The sequence below is a fragment of the Pantherophis guttatus genome, chromosome 6, assembly GCF_059756535.1.
Source record: "Pantherophis guttatus breed Tessera chromosome 6, ASM5975653v1, whole genome shotgun sequence".
In the NCBI taxonomy this organism is placed as follows: Eukaryota; Metazoa; Chordata; class Lepidosauria; order Squamata; family Colubridae; genus Pantherophis; species Pantherophis guttatus.
The window spans coordinates 51,448,244-51,463,905 of NC_142068.1; the positions used below are offsets into that span (position 1 = coordinate 51,448,244).

The window sequence follows — 15,662 nt, forward strand, 5'->3', positions numbered from 1 at the left end:
TTCCTTCCACACAATCATCTGCTCCAATTCTGTGGAATTTCAAACCTTTCTTGACATGTTGATACAATGCTTATGAGGAAAGAAATATATAAGGAATAAATATATAGCAAGTCATTCCACCTGAGGCAAAAAGGTATAGCAAATCATTGATATGTTCTACTTCTGTGTTATTGTTTGTTTGCTTTACTTCAGCCATAGTTACTGCAAATTCTGTTACTTAGATATATATTACTTTATTGACAATGACATTGAAGTTAATGTTTGTTGAGTGTAGAGAATAATGTGCAGCTTTTCATTCCTTTGAAAGGTTCCAGTATTGTACAGGGCTAAGAATTTCATTCAATTTTGTATACATAGTAATATAGCAAGATTTACAAGAGAATTGATATGAACCACAATATATCCAATATCCTGGAAGAGCTTCTGGTAATGCATTTCTAAGTGGCTTTGTGTAAATACAGGATTTTGATTTATTGAGTTCTGTGATAAAGCCGAATGCTTTCAATAATGATAATTGCACAATCTTCAACACACATGGATTCAGGATTTCCTGAAAGTTATAAAATTTTACCTGCAAATCCTTAGGGAAGAACTAGTGTAGCAGATGCTTTTTCATTAGAAGGTCCACACTCAATCCACAATGTTTCCAGACAGAATAAGAAAAGAATCTGTCTGAAAGCTGCACAAGATAGATTGGTTATAGTATGGGTCTGTTTCACTAAAAAGCAATTTCTTGTGGTTATCTGATACACTTGTCTTCTGACATTATATATCCATCAACTTTAGCTAATTTTGAAGAAAGTCTGTTTGATTAATTCAGTTGTGTTCCACAGCTGGATTGTAAAAACGTTTTTAAAAAAACTTAATCTTATCAAAACTTGAAATCATGATTTAGATATGTTACAACTATTTTAAACCCCTGAATCTTGTCTTTAGTCTGGTACAGAGGTATTTTTGTTTAAAGTATTCTCAGAAGACCAAGTCAATTAGAATTTCATATAAATAAGTAGTATGCACACACCTGTAAAGCAGTCAGTGTAAAGATTATTCTTAAACAGTGGTCTAAGTCTCAAACTTTCAGATTCAAAAAGTGCTTTAAAATGAACAACTCCTTGCACTATCTATTAAAAATAACAGTGCAGCAATTCTACCTTTCTCTCCTTACACATTTTCTACCATAAGGAAAAATTAGAAGAATTGGGAAACAATTGTTGCAACTCATTGTGACATCTAAAATATTGTAAAAAAAAAATCTCTGAGATAATTGCTTACTAAAAGCAACATCTAAAAAGTACCAAAAAGGTGAAGAGATTCAACTGCATGCTACACTATAACTTAATAGCTATTATTAGAACTTGAGACTGTCACTCAGTCTCTTCTTTGTCTATGGCTATCAAAAACAAAAGAAAAAATACTATAGCAGTAAAATAAGGAAGACATTATGATGGGAAGAAGAGAGGGAAATTCTACCTAAGTTACGGTAATGGGTAATGTAGAATTAATTCCCCTCTCCTGCCTTTTTTTAACAAGTCCTTTCTATTTTCACTTCTCAATTCAGACAATTGTTGGAAATGAACCATATTACAAACTAAAGTGAAACTCCTAGCATAAATGAATCACAAAGGAAAATGTGATTGCTTCAGTTCTTTAAAACCACGTATTGCCACATATGTAGTGCTCTATGTGTTGTTCCTTACAGCATTAAGGGACAGGTTCCTAGGATGGCATATCCTATTGGCCTGCTATGCCCCCTCCATCATCCCAGTCCCCTTATCTCCCTCTTCCCTCAGCCTGTACTGCTACTGCCAATATTCACACAAACTGTTGCCAAGGTAGTTCCCTGCTTTTTCCCATACCCCCCAAACCCTAGAACAAGCAGATTTCAATTAACAGTCATCAAAATACAGCTTTGTTTCACTCTTGGGGCACAGATCACCCAAAATTAACAGTTCTGTGCCAGAAACAGTTTGTGTATAGAATATTCTGCATAATGCCACCCAGTATCCTAAAAATTGGGTGCCTGGGAAGCATCAAACACCTGGAAAGCCACAGGTTTCTCACCAAATTAACTATTTACAAGATATTTAAATATTTTTGTGGATGTATATTTGTTGCATTTACAAAAGGAGGGGAGAGAGTAAAACTAGAGAGGCTAAAGTGGAAAGCAAAACTGTGAAACTTAGTCATAATATCTGGCTCACCTTTGATGGCAATTGTTTGGTGTTTCTTGCCAGCTGGCATTATGCTGGCACAGCAGCAAAGCTAGAGACTAAAACCAACAATGTCTGGTACACCTGCAGAATGAGAAAATGGGGTTCTGTCACTTACAGGAGAGGTATTGTGGGATTGGCAATGCAAAGAACCTCCTCTATGATAGAATTACTTTAGGCCAACACAAGAAGAGTTGTAGTATATTGATCATAAGCACATTACTCATCAAAGCAAAAAACAAAACAAAACACCTTTGAGACTATGTTGGATTTCTTGCTTGTTCTTGTGAACAGAGAGCTTTGGATAACCAGTTATTTGCCAGACAGCATCTTATTCTGCATAGATATTTCTGAAGACACTATAGTTATGATGGCAAACATATGGCACGCCTGCCACAGGTGGCACGCGGAGCCATACCTTCTGGCACATGAGCCGTTGCCGTAGTTCAACTCCCATGTGTGCGCCAGCCAGCTGGTTTTCAGCTGGCCCCGCCCATGTCTCCCCTCCCAGGAGTCTCCATGTGGCCCGTTTTGGATATCAGGTAAGTACAGGGCTTGCGTGGAAACTCTGGGAGGGCGTTTTCGGTCTCTGGAGGAGATAGGGAAGCCATTTTCGCCCTCCCCAGCCTCCAGGAAAGCTTCTGGAACCTGGGGAGGGCAAAAAGCGGGCCTTCCAGGCCCACCGGAAGTCGGGAAATGGGCCATTTCCAGCCTCCAGAGGGGTGGGGGTGGCCGTTTTTGCCCTCTGGAGGCTACAGGTAGGCCTGCTAGGCCCAAAACAGGGTGCAGGAGGGCGGACATGCACGGGGGGGGGCGGGGGCGGGGTGCAGGGGGGCATTGAATTATAGGTCTGGGCATGTGCGTGCACAAACCCCCCCCCCCGTTTTGGCACCCAATGGCAAAAAGGTTAGCTATCACTGCACTATAGCTATGCTAAAGCAGAACTTTTAAAATGTAAGTCAAGAGAGGCATCCTTTCCCACCCCCACCCCCCTATGTATTTTATAGGTATTCTACCGAAAGAAATTCAACAGAGAATGATATTCTTATTGCTGTGGCAATTTAAAATTAGTAGCTTGCATGGAGGAACTGAAGAGCCCGATTCTTGTAGCTTTAGCAAGCCAGACAGCTCTCTGTTTTGCCGGCAAAAAAACCCCCAAACCCTGGTGTCACCTCCACCTCCACCTTATGCTACTTCTCTTTCTTCCGTCACCATCACACGTCCTTTCCTTCATTAGTAAGTCGACGGAAATAAGTGAGTGAGTGTGAGGAGGGTTTTCTGATGACTGGAGAATTTTTAAAACATTCTTCAACTTCCTTTGCTCGAAGAAGCCTGAGTAACGCTTTCCTGAGTATAGCCTCGGCTCGGCCTTCCCGCTTCCTGGAGGGGGAGGGGGGAGGGAATCTCCTCTACCCTCGGCTGGGCGGCGCTGAGCCGAAGAGGCGTCCCTACTACAGAACATTCCTGTGACGTCGCTCGCCTTATATGGACAGAGCCGCGCGGCTCCGGCGTTCATTCAGATAAATTGCCACTTCTCCGAAGCGGAATCCCCTGCTTGAATTCCGGGAGGGAGATGCGAAGGCAGGGAAGGCGAGACAGAGCAGGGTCGCGGCCAGGGTCGCGGCTTTAAGGAAGCGGGCTTGGGCGTCTCCCGGGTGTTGTTTCAAATAATCGCCCGCCTAGGCAACTAAGCGCCTTAGGGGCGACTCTCTGCGAGGCTGCTTCTGAGAAGGGGAAGGAAGGGAGCGAGAGACGGGCAGAGCAAGCCAAGATGAAGGTAACGGCTCTGGATTCTCGTCGACTCAAGCAACTGCTACGGAAGGATCCCGCCCTGTGCCTCGTCCTGGACTGCAGACCCTACTTCTCCTATTCGGCCTCTTGCCTCCGAGGGTCTCTCAACGTCAACCTCAACTCCGTGGTCATCCGCCGCTCCCACGGGCGGCCCGTGCCTTTACACTTCGTGGTGCCCGACGAAACGGCCCGGGGGCGGCTTCTGATCCCGCCGGCTGCTTGCTCGGAAGAAAGAGAAGAAGGAGACGCCGCGCCGCCTCGGACTTTGACGGCCGTGGTTGTCTTGGATCAAAACACCAGACACTGGCGGAAGCTCAAGAAAGAGAGCACGGCGCAGATCGTGCTGAACACGCTGTCTGCAAGCCTGCCCGAGGCTGGAGCCCGCGTCTGCTTCCTAAAAGGTGAGGCCGTCGAAGAGAATGAAGCTCTGCGGGCTGGGGGGGGGAGGAGGAGGAGAGGGTAATGGGGGAACGGGACCGGCTCTGTTGGTCCTGGGAAGCGTTGCTGCAGGGAACTGGAAACGCGAATCTTGCTAAACCGGATCCCGAAGAGAGCTCCGTCTGGATGTCGCCCGTACCCGGCAGATTAAGTGAGCGGGTGCCAGAGCCCGACGGCGCTGCTAGCAATGAGCAGCCGCGGCCGCCTTGTTCTTAACGATACCTGTCCAGATGCTAGACTGGGTAGATTTCGCAGAACAAGTGAGAACCGGCCCGATCGTGTAAATGGCACGTGTTTTTTTTTTTTTATTTTTTATTTATTTATTTATTTATTTATTTATTATCAAATTTATATACCGCCCTTCTCCCGAAGGACTCAGGGCGGTGCACAGCCAAAGTAAAAACATAAATACAAACATTAAAATACAGTTAAAAAGATATATATGCTTTTGGCCCCATGAGATCCATTGTGTGCTAAACGAGAAAGGAAGAGGAGGTTTCACGATTCTCTCTGTATTGAAAGGGATTGATCAATAGGTTCTCCTTTCAACAGATCCTCTTCTCCTGACTTTGCTGTAACTTTTTTTTTCCCCCTAACAAGCGAGGACAAAAAGTCCGTTGGAAATCCTATTGGTCATAAATGCATGCAAAAAAGGAAAGGAGGGGGCAGAAGCAAAATCAATACATCGCCTGCGCTCTTGTGTACATTTTTAGGTGACTAAGGAATCGAAGCTCACCTAGATCTGATCTTTTGGCCCAGCAAGAGAAAATATGCTCTTGTACTCTTAGGTGACTAATGAATCAAAGTCCAGATCTAACCTAAAAATATACACAAGATGTATTGGTTTTGCTACAAAAATTGAAACAGATTAATGATTTCACCATCCTCAAATGCCAGATCTAAAACACCATCCTGTCTTTTATTCTTGAGTTTATTTAAATATGCACTTGGCTCATACGTAAGTAGTATGATCATTTCATGAAAGTATTAATAGAAGAGATGGAAAGCAATCAGAAATATAAGAAAGCTTCTGCTTTTAAATTAAAGGAATGCAGAATGTAGAAGTAGCACTGCCTCCTATAGGGCAGATCCTTATCATTTGTGTATTCCAACATAATCAAACGTTTTTGTATGTAACAAAAATGGTAGCTTTCAGATAGCAGTAGAATAGTTCTTTTATTAGGAACAATTTAAATGTCTTAGTTGATCCCGTTAGAAGCATAATGATTACTGCTTTATATTATTTAAGTCAGAAAATATTTTGGCATCTTTTTTTTCTCAATGATATCAAACTATTGCAGGAAAATCTCTACACAGTATGCTAATTCAAATGGATGCTAAATTCTTTATGCTGGCATAAATATTTTATTTTTATTTTTAAGAAGACTCACGTCATGTAAAAGATTTTGAAATTTGATTCCTTTGATGGCTGGAAATGAGAAAATAAAGATTTTGTAGTTCAGAAATATTTCAGCACATACCTAACAAAGCAAATTTTTAATACGCTATGTACTAAAACATGTTACACTTTGGTTCTGACCTACTTATTAGCTGCTTTGTAGTTTAGTCTTTTAAATGGCAATCTCTTAGTCTTCCCGATTCCAAATCAAAAAGTAATTCTCGGAAGCTTTATCTCCTATATTCTTAGCATTCTATTTGATAGAGCAAGGCGATCTTAGGAAATGAATGTAAATATTACTCAGTGCTAACAGTTTTTCCTGTTTTAAGCTCATTTAAGCGTGAGATACCATGGTAGGAAATTCTCTGGGTGATTTTAGGCTGAATGCCATCCATGTTGATTATCCTGAAATAGAATGCCTATTATTGTTATAGACTGCATGTTATCTTCTGGAAACTGGCTACACTGATAAATTGTGTTTGAGTCATAAGCTGATGCTGTTCTTCTTATGTTTTTAGCTCAGTCTGAATGTTCACAATGAACTAATGGAAGAACCTTGAGGCTTATCCCAAGGGTTTTGTCTGTTTGTGGTGTGAGAGAGGATTCATTGTTGTGTGGAATCAATTTTCTAAGTGGGCCTAGACTCAAGGCAGTCTGTCAGGCATGAGTCAGAAAGCTTGTCAGCTAACGGCACCACAAATGCAATCCTGCTCTTCAGAGAATACTTTTACTGCTGAGTGACATAATCCTTGTCAACAGCCCCCCCCCCAATATTTTTGAAAGCTTTCAGTATGTGTTATGTCACTTTCTCTGATCCACCACTCATAATAGGACCTTTTTTTAAAAAAAATTGTTCACTGATTTTAAAGTTTCAATTGAATCTAGCACTGAGATTAAGTGAACAGTCACACAAATCTGTAAAATTTACTCCTTGATTACCTCATTGGCAAGACTATTTCCTTACATAGATAAATCATACATATTTCATTGGTAAAATGTTTTTTATTGAAAGAATATAAAATTAAACAATGATTGCTTTCCCTTTTGGAAGCAATTATTTGCCATAAGAGAGACTGCGGGTTTTTGCCACTTTCCTGTGCCTAGAATTTTGATCTCTCATAGTGAAAAGAATCTCTCTTTTGCAAGATGAGCAATGCAGTATTTAGTGGAAATCATAGCATCAGAGCCCAGCCATCAGAGGAGTGTAGGCAGAGAAAGAGCTAGAGAGCTGGATGGAAAGATGACTCATATTAAGAATAGTTGGCTAATCTCCTGATCCCCTGGTGCTTCTGGGTTACAGCTGATCTGTTGAGTTCTCAGATCTATCCAAGGAAAATGAGATAGCTTGGTTTTCTTTTCTATCCCTGAAACTAGCGATATAAACTTAACAACTGTGGCAAGAAATGGGGTTCTACAAATGGGGCAAAACTCATTTAACAAATTTCTCGTTTAGCAACAGAAATTTTGGTTTCAATGCTGTTCGTAAGTTGAGGACTACCTGTACAAGACGTTTCAGAAGATTAAAAATGAGAGAAATGAATTGAGGGGGAAACCATTTGGAGCAAAAGTGAGGAAAAGAGTTGGCTGCTTCCACTGATTATTTGGGGAATCATAGCATCCATTTTGATGGCAGAAAGACATAGAGCTGAAAATATGCAATAGTTTGATTTCCTTTTTCAACATTCTGAGCTATAACAATAAACTTATTTATTTGTCCTTCCTTACTAGGCTCTTATGATATTTTAATTTTTAATTAGGGAAGAATTAAAAGATGAAAACACAATGTTTTATACTGCTTGAACTGAATATTATTTATAAAATCCCCTAAATCCCCACGCCATTTTTTCTTGACTTTTACTTAACTTCCTGTTTTCTCTGTATTTTATTAAATTTGTATTGAAAGTGTTTCAATATGTACCAACTCAAGGGATTTTGGGGAGTGAAGTTGTAAGATAGTAACTCTGAGTATGTTTCCTTAAGCAATGTGCCCTAATTAAAAGTGGGATTGTCAGACATCAGATTTTTACTAGCAAAATGGTGTGACTTCTCCTCCTGCCTCCACTTTGCTTTTTCTTAAAATTTAGTCCCAAGGGTTGAAGGTATAGAGCAGTATAGAGCATAGGTCTTCAAACTTGGCACTTTAAGACTTGTGGACTTCAACTCCAGACAGCTGGAGAATTCTGGGAGTTGAAGTCCACAAGTCTTAAAGCTGCCAAGTTTGAAGACCTCTGGTATAGAGGATTGTAGAGACATGTCCTCCTTTTCTCATTGTATCAGTGGAAATAATTCTTATAAATGAAAACGTAACAAAAACCCACTCTAATCATCATAGTTGAGGTTCTACACATGCTACCCAATATAACAATGAAAAAGAGTGCTTTGAGGCATGCTTGATATACACATGTATCATCAGTACCCATGCTCTAAGTGGCATCTTAGATGGATGTCAGTACCCATGCTGTAAATTGCATCTTAGATGGACATCAGTGCCCATGCTCTTAAGTTGCATCTTTGATAGATATATTTAGTTTACATTAATTGTGTAGTAAATTTAGAAAATCTATTTTTGTACAGAAAAACTCACCTGGGGCTATTTAGATACCTAAGCCCATCACAGGGTTTCATTAACTTTTATGACTCTTAATGCATCCATTTAATTTGCCAAGGGGCAAAGGAATGGAAGTGTTTAATCAATGCACAGCAGCATTTCAATTTGCATTTTCTCAAATTAATAAAAGCATAAAAATGTCTGAAAGGAAATGTTTTGAAATGTCACATTTTATTTGCAGTTTTTCCTCTTCAATTCCCTAGCTCTAAATGTAGATTCCTGTTCTTTTGCTTTCTTTTCTCTGTTTTTTGTAATGGAAACTCTTAATGCAATAGGAAACAGGAAACAGGTTTTGGGGGGGAATGATGATCCAGCACAGTTAAAAGCCACCCCCTAGCTTTTCTAATTTATATCTTTGTACTTGTAATTTTTCTAGGAGGTTATGAAACGTTTTACTCACAATATCCAGAGTTCTGCATAGATATAAAGCCTCTGTCCCAAGAGAAGATTGAAACTGAGAAAAGCATCAGCGGCTTGCACGAGAAGCAATGCATCCACCAGAAGCCAGCATATGATCAGGTGTGTTTAGAGGAAAATAAGAACGATCTCTTCATGCCCAGGTTCCTTTCTGTGCCCTTCCCCATGTTTGTGTTCTTCAGGTTCAGGCTGTTGTATATGCTTTTTCCCCACTGAAATGAAAAAACGTGGATGGGTGGATCTTTGTTAGCTATGAAACTTAGTTGTTGACTCAGTAATTCTAATAAGCTATGTGTCTATATCAGGACACCACTATTAGCAACAGCCTCCAAATCCTACATATAGGTAGCTTTTAATATGATTGGAGAGAACATTATTAAATATACAGTGAGTAATAATATAAACAGTTTGAGTTTCAATTTATTATGATCAAAGATCAGCCAGTCGTAGTTACTCTGATTTGATTCTATTCGATTGCATGCAAGTTTTAGGTTTTGCCTTGCTTCCACCTACTTCTTTGATCTAATCACCCACTTTGGGACAGTAACCCCCACATACTATTTAAAGTTTAGTGCAGTCCCTAGATTAAAAAGTACTAAATTCCTGATCTATAGCTTCTGGAACAACAGCTATTCCTATCTGCAACAACCATATTGAACTGACTCTTGTAGTAGAATGGGGATAAAGGTGTTTAGAAGGTGAGAAACATAGCACGTGCCAAAGCAGCAACAGGAGGTTTAACCACCTATGTTAGAATTTCCACCTACTGCAAACTCTTTCAACCTCAATACCACAGTTGTTCATCACAAGAACATCTGGAAGGGGCCCAAAATACTCCCCAAAAATTTGCCAGAGCTGCCTATTATCTTGAGTTTATTGAATAAAAACCATCCAGGAAATCTACAATGATTTATTCCTCTTTTACTTTCCAGGGTGGTCCAGTGGAAATCCTGCCTTTCCTATACCTTGGCAGTGCTTATCATGCTTCCAAGTGCGAGTTCCTTGCCAGCTTAAACATCACTGCACTCTTGAATGTCTCCAGAAAGAGTTCTGAACCCTTTACTAACCAATTCTGCTATAAGTGGATTCCAGTCGAGGACAGTCACACAGCAGACATCAGCTCACACTTCCAGGAAGCCATAGAATTTATTGGTAGGTGGATTTTTTCTCTCTCTTTCTCTTGCAAATGAAAAATAGGAACTCTTGAATCATGAAAGGAAGCCTTCCTCCACTAGTGTGGGACTACAGAATCTATTTTCCCTTTCCAGCAGCATTTCAGAGGATTATGAATTTTTATTTTTACAGGTTCCGTATAGCTATTTCCATGGAAATTTAGATGGTCATTTGTACTTTGCTTGCCTTGCCTACCACTTTTAATTTTGGCTGGGGTCTTTTCTGATGGTTTCTTTGGCTAGTGTATTTTTAATTATTTGTTCTTATTATTCATGTTGATATGTACCATGCGACAGATGAAAAAAGACAACATGTAAATATTTTAAATAAATATTTCCACAGAAATATTTAATTCAATTCATAGTAGCAAAAACAGTCTAATGGTATAGTAGATTTACTAAGGGCACTTTGGGAATTTTGGAAAATAAAGTATATAGACATCTAGTCTATAAGCCATCCCTACTTTTCCTCTGTGTGCGAACCCTTCCCTCTTCCCATCCCCGGCCTCAAGTTTTCACAATGTAGGGCTAAGCATTCTAATTGTACTGCTGGGTGGAAAGTGTAAAATAAGTTCTCTTTAAGTGTTGAGTAGGACAGTATGAGATTGAAAAGAAATGAGTTGGCACACGACAGAGGATACATTTAATACCTGTCTACTGGGATACTTTGAGCTTTGGAACTCTTCCAGAGTTCTCTGGAAGAACTCTGGAAGAGTTCTGGAACTCTTTGAGTAGGTTCTTGTCAAACTCATTTCTATGAGGGACGTAATATTTTCCAAGTGCTTTTAGCTGGCTTAGACATATTACACAAATACACAGTACAGAGATAAAAATCATAAATGGCAGAGTCAAATAGCTAGACATCTGATAGATTAGTGCAAAGCTTAGGTAACCAACCATGTCTTGTCTTGTATGAAACTGGCATGTTAACATACAGTTAACATTTTGATGACAGTTTTCTATTAATTAAAGAATTGCAACAGAAATTCTAGTATAGAATTATGGTTAAGTCCTATGCTATTTGGAAAAATTCACCAGTCCCTAAATAGGAATAGCTTAGGGCTACAACACATTCATTAAGTAGGCAGGTTTGCCTAATTGGTTTATCCAAGGACCATAGAGTTCAGTTATTTACATAAATTGTTTTAAAAGGGTATATTATTTGGATATGATTCTTGAAATATACTGTTTCTGGCTTTTTGAAGAAAAAAATCTAATTCATATCCAACTAAGGAACCACCTATTCAAATCTTTCTCTTACTACTGACTTACTAGGTAGCATTAAGCAACATCTCTTGGTCTCTGCCTCCACCCTTATCCTTCAATGTGAGAGAGTATCCTATGTAATAAGCTTTATTCACTTACTATCTTTATATTCCACTTTTGAGTTTGTCCACAGCAGCTTTGTGAAATGGGGTAGCTCAAAGTCCCCCATGAGTTTCAAAGATGAATATTGATTTGAACCTAATTTTTTGCAAGAACTGATTTCTGAGACTTCTAAGCACTTTACATATCAATGCCTATTCAATGCTATGTAGTAAATAAAGTGTAGGTTCCTTGCTTTCAAATAAAATGACTTCCGTAGTTGCTTCAGGAAACTTTATAATAACAATTAGGGAGTATGTGACTGGGTGGAGTACAGTATGGCCTATAAATCTAACAGGTTTCACAATAGGATAAAACTTGGAAATTCATTTCCTTGACCAGCTAAAGCAGTTCAGTTCTATTTTTAATCCTTGCATTTTACATAAGAAGCTTATTTTCAGCATTTTTTTTTAAATCTTATAACAATAATTGAATTGTGTGAGTAACCTTGGGGCCTCCCATTCTGTAAAATGGTAGCTTTGCTTAAGCCATTTATAGTCTGATTTAAGTCCAAGTGCCACTTATCAAGGGTTGTAATTAGGGATTTTAGAGTAGTTTATTGTGCAGTTTGTGGTGGAAACCCCAGGAGCCCAGGGTTTGGCATCTTGGGTTCAAAATGCATACTGAACGTTTACCAAAAAGATCTCACAGGATGAGGGCAAAGATGGGGACCTTCTGTGATCCTAATAAGCAGGGAAATACACTCATTTCCATCTGCTTCGAGAGAGTATATAACACTTTTTACTGCCAGTAAAACATATGAAAAGAATCAAACTGTTTCAGGTTTTTTAAAATAAAACTGTAGAGAGTTCATTTTATTAAACATCTGCTGCCATAATGTGGCTAGATTTGGCAAGGGTGAAGGGAAAGAGCAAAGCCTTTTTATCTACCACACAGTCATTAAGAGTTGTAATTTTTCAGTAAATGTGGCCAACAAGAACAAGGAGAAATTACTTTCTTGGTGTTCATTGCATCTGTGAAATACCTTCTGAATGTCCTTCTCTTAGCAATTTGAAACGAGTGATAAAGTGATTCGCATCATGGCATTTATTTATGTTTTATTTATTAAACAATTCTGTATGGCTGCCCACCTTAACTAAGATAACTCTGGGCAGGGAACCAAAAAATTAAAATAAATAAAGAAGCAGGAACCAATTTTTAAAAACTAGTCAAGGTCACATATATGTTGGCTTCAGTAAGATCTGCACCGCAACACCTGGAGGAAAAGCCAGGTACTTCAAAGCCTTCTGGAAAGCCAATAGGGTCAGGGCCATTCAAAGCTCAGAAATATTGTTCCAGAAGGCAGGAAGCATGGCATGGCATGCTACCAATAGAGCATTCACTTGTAGTGATTGAAATAGCTTCTATATTTAGTCCATTTCATTTCTTCTTTTCAGATTGTACCAGACGGGCAGGGGGCAAGATCCTGGTGCACTGTGAAGCAGGGATTTCTCGCTCTCCCACCATCTGCATGGCTTATCTGATGAAAACAAGAAAATTCCGCCTGGAGGAAGCATTTGACTATATCAAGCAACGGAGGAGTCTGATCTCGCCAAACTTCAGTTTCATGGGGCAGCTGTTGCAGTATGAGTCAGAAATTTTGTCTTCGGCTCCTAGCCCTCCTGTTGCATCTTGCAAAAGGGATGCGGTGTCTTTCTTTACAGAAGAGCTGGCTTTGAGCAAAAGTTTTCCCTTTCCTACCTCGGTTTTGAATTCAGTGCCCCTGCACTCGCCTGTCCATCCACTAATGTTGAACTCTATTGCTGCAAATTCATCATGCTGGGCCCTCTTGGGAACAAGAGACAGTACAGTTCCATGAGGTGAGGTGATGATAACAAGACATTTCATCTATACGCAATACAGAAGCCCTTATTTATTTCATTGTTCCAGACACTGGAATGACTGTCTACATCAGAAGGGAAAATATGCTTTTATGTTGAGATGGAGTGGAGATGAGTTTGATGCATTGAAACTCGGGCTAGCTATGCAATTTGGAGTTATCATGTGCTAAATTTAGCAAACTCCAGGTTTCAGCTCAGATAATCTGAGGACTCTACTTAGAACTTGGAGATATTGTTCCCAGAAGTAAATGCCCCTCATTCTGGATAAGAACTTCTGGGTAGGTTACAGTTTTGAAAGAATAAATCTCTTCAGAGAATAATGTGTGCATATTTATGAGTGTTTTAAATAATTTCTGAAATATTTGTGCATTCACTACTGTACATCCAGACCTTGCTGGAATAGAAAGAACCACATTTTTAAAAAGTTACTCAGACCTGTCTGATTGCTTCTTAGTTCCTGCCTCCTTCCCTCCCCTTTTAATTATAGACATGTGTTGAAGTGTAAGCAATAAACAGCTGTGTCAGGAAAAAAAAAGCTGTAACGAAAAGCACAATTTACAAAAGAGCAAACCTTGATATTACTTGGTTGTGGCAAAAACTTGAATGCTTGCCTTTTTTTTTTCTTTTGTGGGTTCCTAAAAAATGTCATAATCTGCCATATGCAAGTGAATTAGTAAACTGGAGAAACAAATGCCTCTTCTTCCCCTTTGCACCAATCAGCCTCCATTATTTTGTTGGTGTACTACAGAGTTCAAGGTTAAAATTGGACCCTTACTTGAAAGCCTCTGCTTCATGCTGTTATCAGCAGAATGAAGTAAATTCGGGAGATAATTTCTAGTTACTAAAGCTGCAAAATCATGAGAATTTCATACCTCGTTCTCCAACTCAGTCCAGTGAGAGCTGACTTTTCATCTGATGTGCTTCAGCTGTTTTAACTATAACTCCTGTTATCATGAGCAAGGATGTCAAGGGGATAACTTGGTGTATTTTATTTCTTACCCTACAAAATTGCTTTTTTCAAAAGATAGTGCATTGATTATATCATAATGCTATATGACTATGTAACACTTATAACACAGCTTGTTTGTTTTTCACAACTTGAGCATACCCACCATGTCTTAGCATTACAACATGGGCTCTATGAGCCATTTGGTAGTAAACCATGATTTGAAAAATCTTATCTTAAAAGTTGCTGTGTGAACAGAGCCATTTTCTTTCCTATATTTCATTGTTCTATCAGAGACACCCACAACCTCCTCCTTCAGGCATTATTCTTCATATATTACTACAAAGCCTTAGTAGTTCTAGAAGTGACAATATAACCTATCTTTCTTTTTGTCTACCTTAGCCACCAGATAACAGATTAGCAGGATGATAGCTACAACTAGCTATTCAAAATACTGTATTGCCAAATTCCAACCTGCCTGAATTATCAAGGGGGACAGTGGGTGGACTTCCTTGTCCTCAAGGCATAGTTGAAGACTGGACTGCCTATATAGTGTTTACAGATTCATTCAAATGTATTTGTTCTGGATATCTGGTGACAGAAAGCCCAATGTTTCACAATGAGATTAGGCATGATTCAGAAGGCTTAAACTGCAGCAAAATAATTGCATGTTAGTCACTGGGTCATATGTAAGACATACCTTTTAGCTAGAAATTGCTGTATGTAATATCTGACAGCTGTACTCTTAGCTCTTGATTTTTTCATTGAACTGGCCTATGATGTCAGGCAAGTATTGTAAATGAACAGACAATCCCATAGCAAATTGTTACATAAAGGACAGTTTTGGAATTTCTAACTTTGTTCTGTGAAAATGTATTTTTCTCTGTACAATGAAATTTGAATGTATGTGTTTTTAGATTTTTTTAATCGGGGGGGGGAGGAGAGAAGAAAGACAGTCTGAAAAACAATAAATCTCCCAAAAAAGTGTTTTTCAATTGAATGACAATTCTTACTGAATGACATGTGGACTGGTGTTCCTTGTGTTGATTTTTTTCATTTCACATTCCTGCCTATGAAATTATTTATTTCTTAGCAAACGGGACTAAAACAAAAACAGGCAATCTGTATATTTTGGGTGTTCCCTGCAGATGGCTCCATGATCTGCTGTGGTTTTGTCCTGTCACTATTACTTTTTTTCTAAATATGAGAAAAGACAAGAATTGCTTAGAAAACTTATGATTGTGAATGAAAGCATTTTAAAATAAAATATTTTAAAAATGTTTTGTTCCACAGCTTGCATGCAGTAGCAGGTATTTTGTGAAGATCCTTGAATTAGGTTTCAGAGTGTATTTTTTTATAAAGGTCTGACATGCTGACAAAGAGATGAAACTAACAGAGCGGTGGTGGGATATAAATGCATTTACTCTCAGGGAGAGGAAGTGTATATGTGTCAGCCCTCCCAGGTAAAACAAACA

The 15,662-nt window shown here is 39.1% G+C and overlaps 1 protein-coding gene and 1 long non-coding RNA gene across 3 annotated transcripts in view; one reads left to right on the forward strand and one right to left on the reverse strand.

The window, feature by feature from the left end:
- The window catches only part of LOC117678697 (uncharacterized), a 60,369-nt gene extending 56,777 nt beyond the window's left edge, over positions 1-3,592 (reverse strand). For both annotated transcript variants that reach the window (XR_009620345.2, XR_004595095.3), the window contains exons 1-3: positions 3,395-3,592; positions 2,202-2,294; positions 572-679 (exon numbers count right to left, since the gene is read on the reverse strand). This is a non-coding gene — a long non-coding RNA (uncharacterized LOC117678697). The remainder of the gene's footprint in view (positions 1-571; positions 680-2,201; positions 2,295-3,394) is intronic.
- Positions 3,593-3,693: 101 nt separating this feature from the next.
- DUSP5 (dual specificity phosphatase 5) lies at positions 3,694-15,174 on the forward strand. The gene is made up of 4 exons (XM_034440069.3): positions 3,694-4,402; positions 8,823-8,965; positions 9,796-10,015; positions 12,798-15,174. Exons 1-4 carry the CDS (start codon positions 3,982-3,984, stop codon positions 13,217-13,219), a joined length of 1,206 nt encoding a protein of 401 aa, XP_034295960.2. The 5' UTR covers positions 3,694-3,981; the 3' UTR covers positions 13,220-15,174.
- Positions 15,175-15,662: the final 488 nt, after the last annotated feature.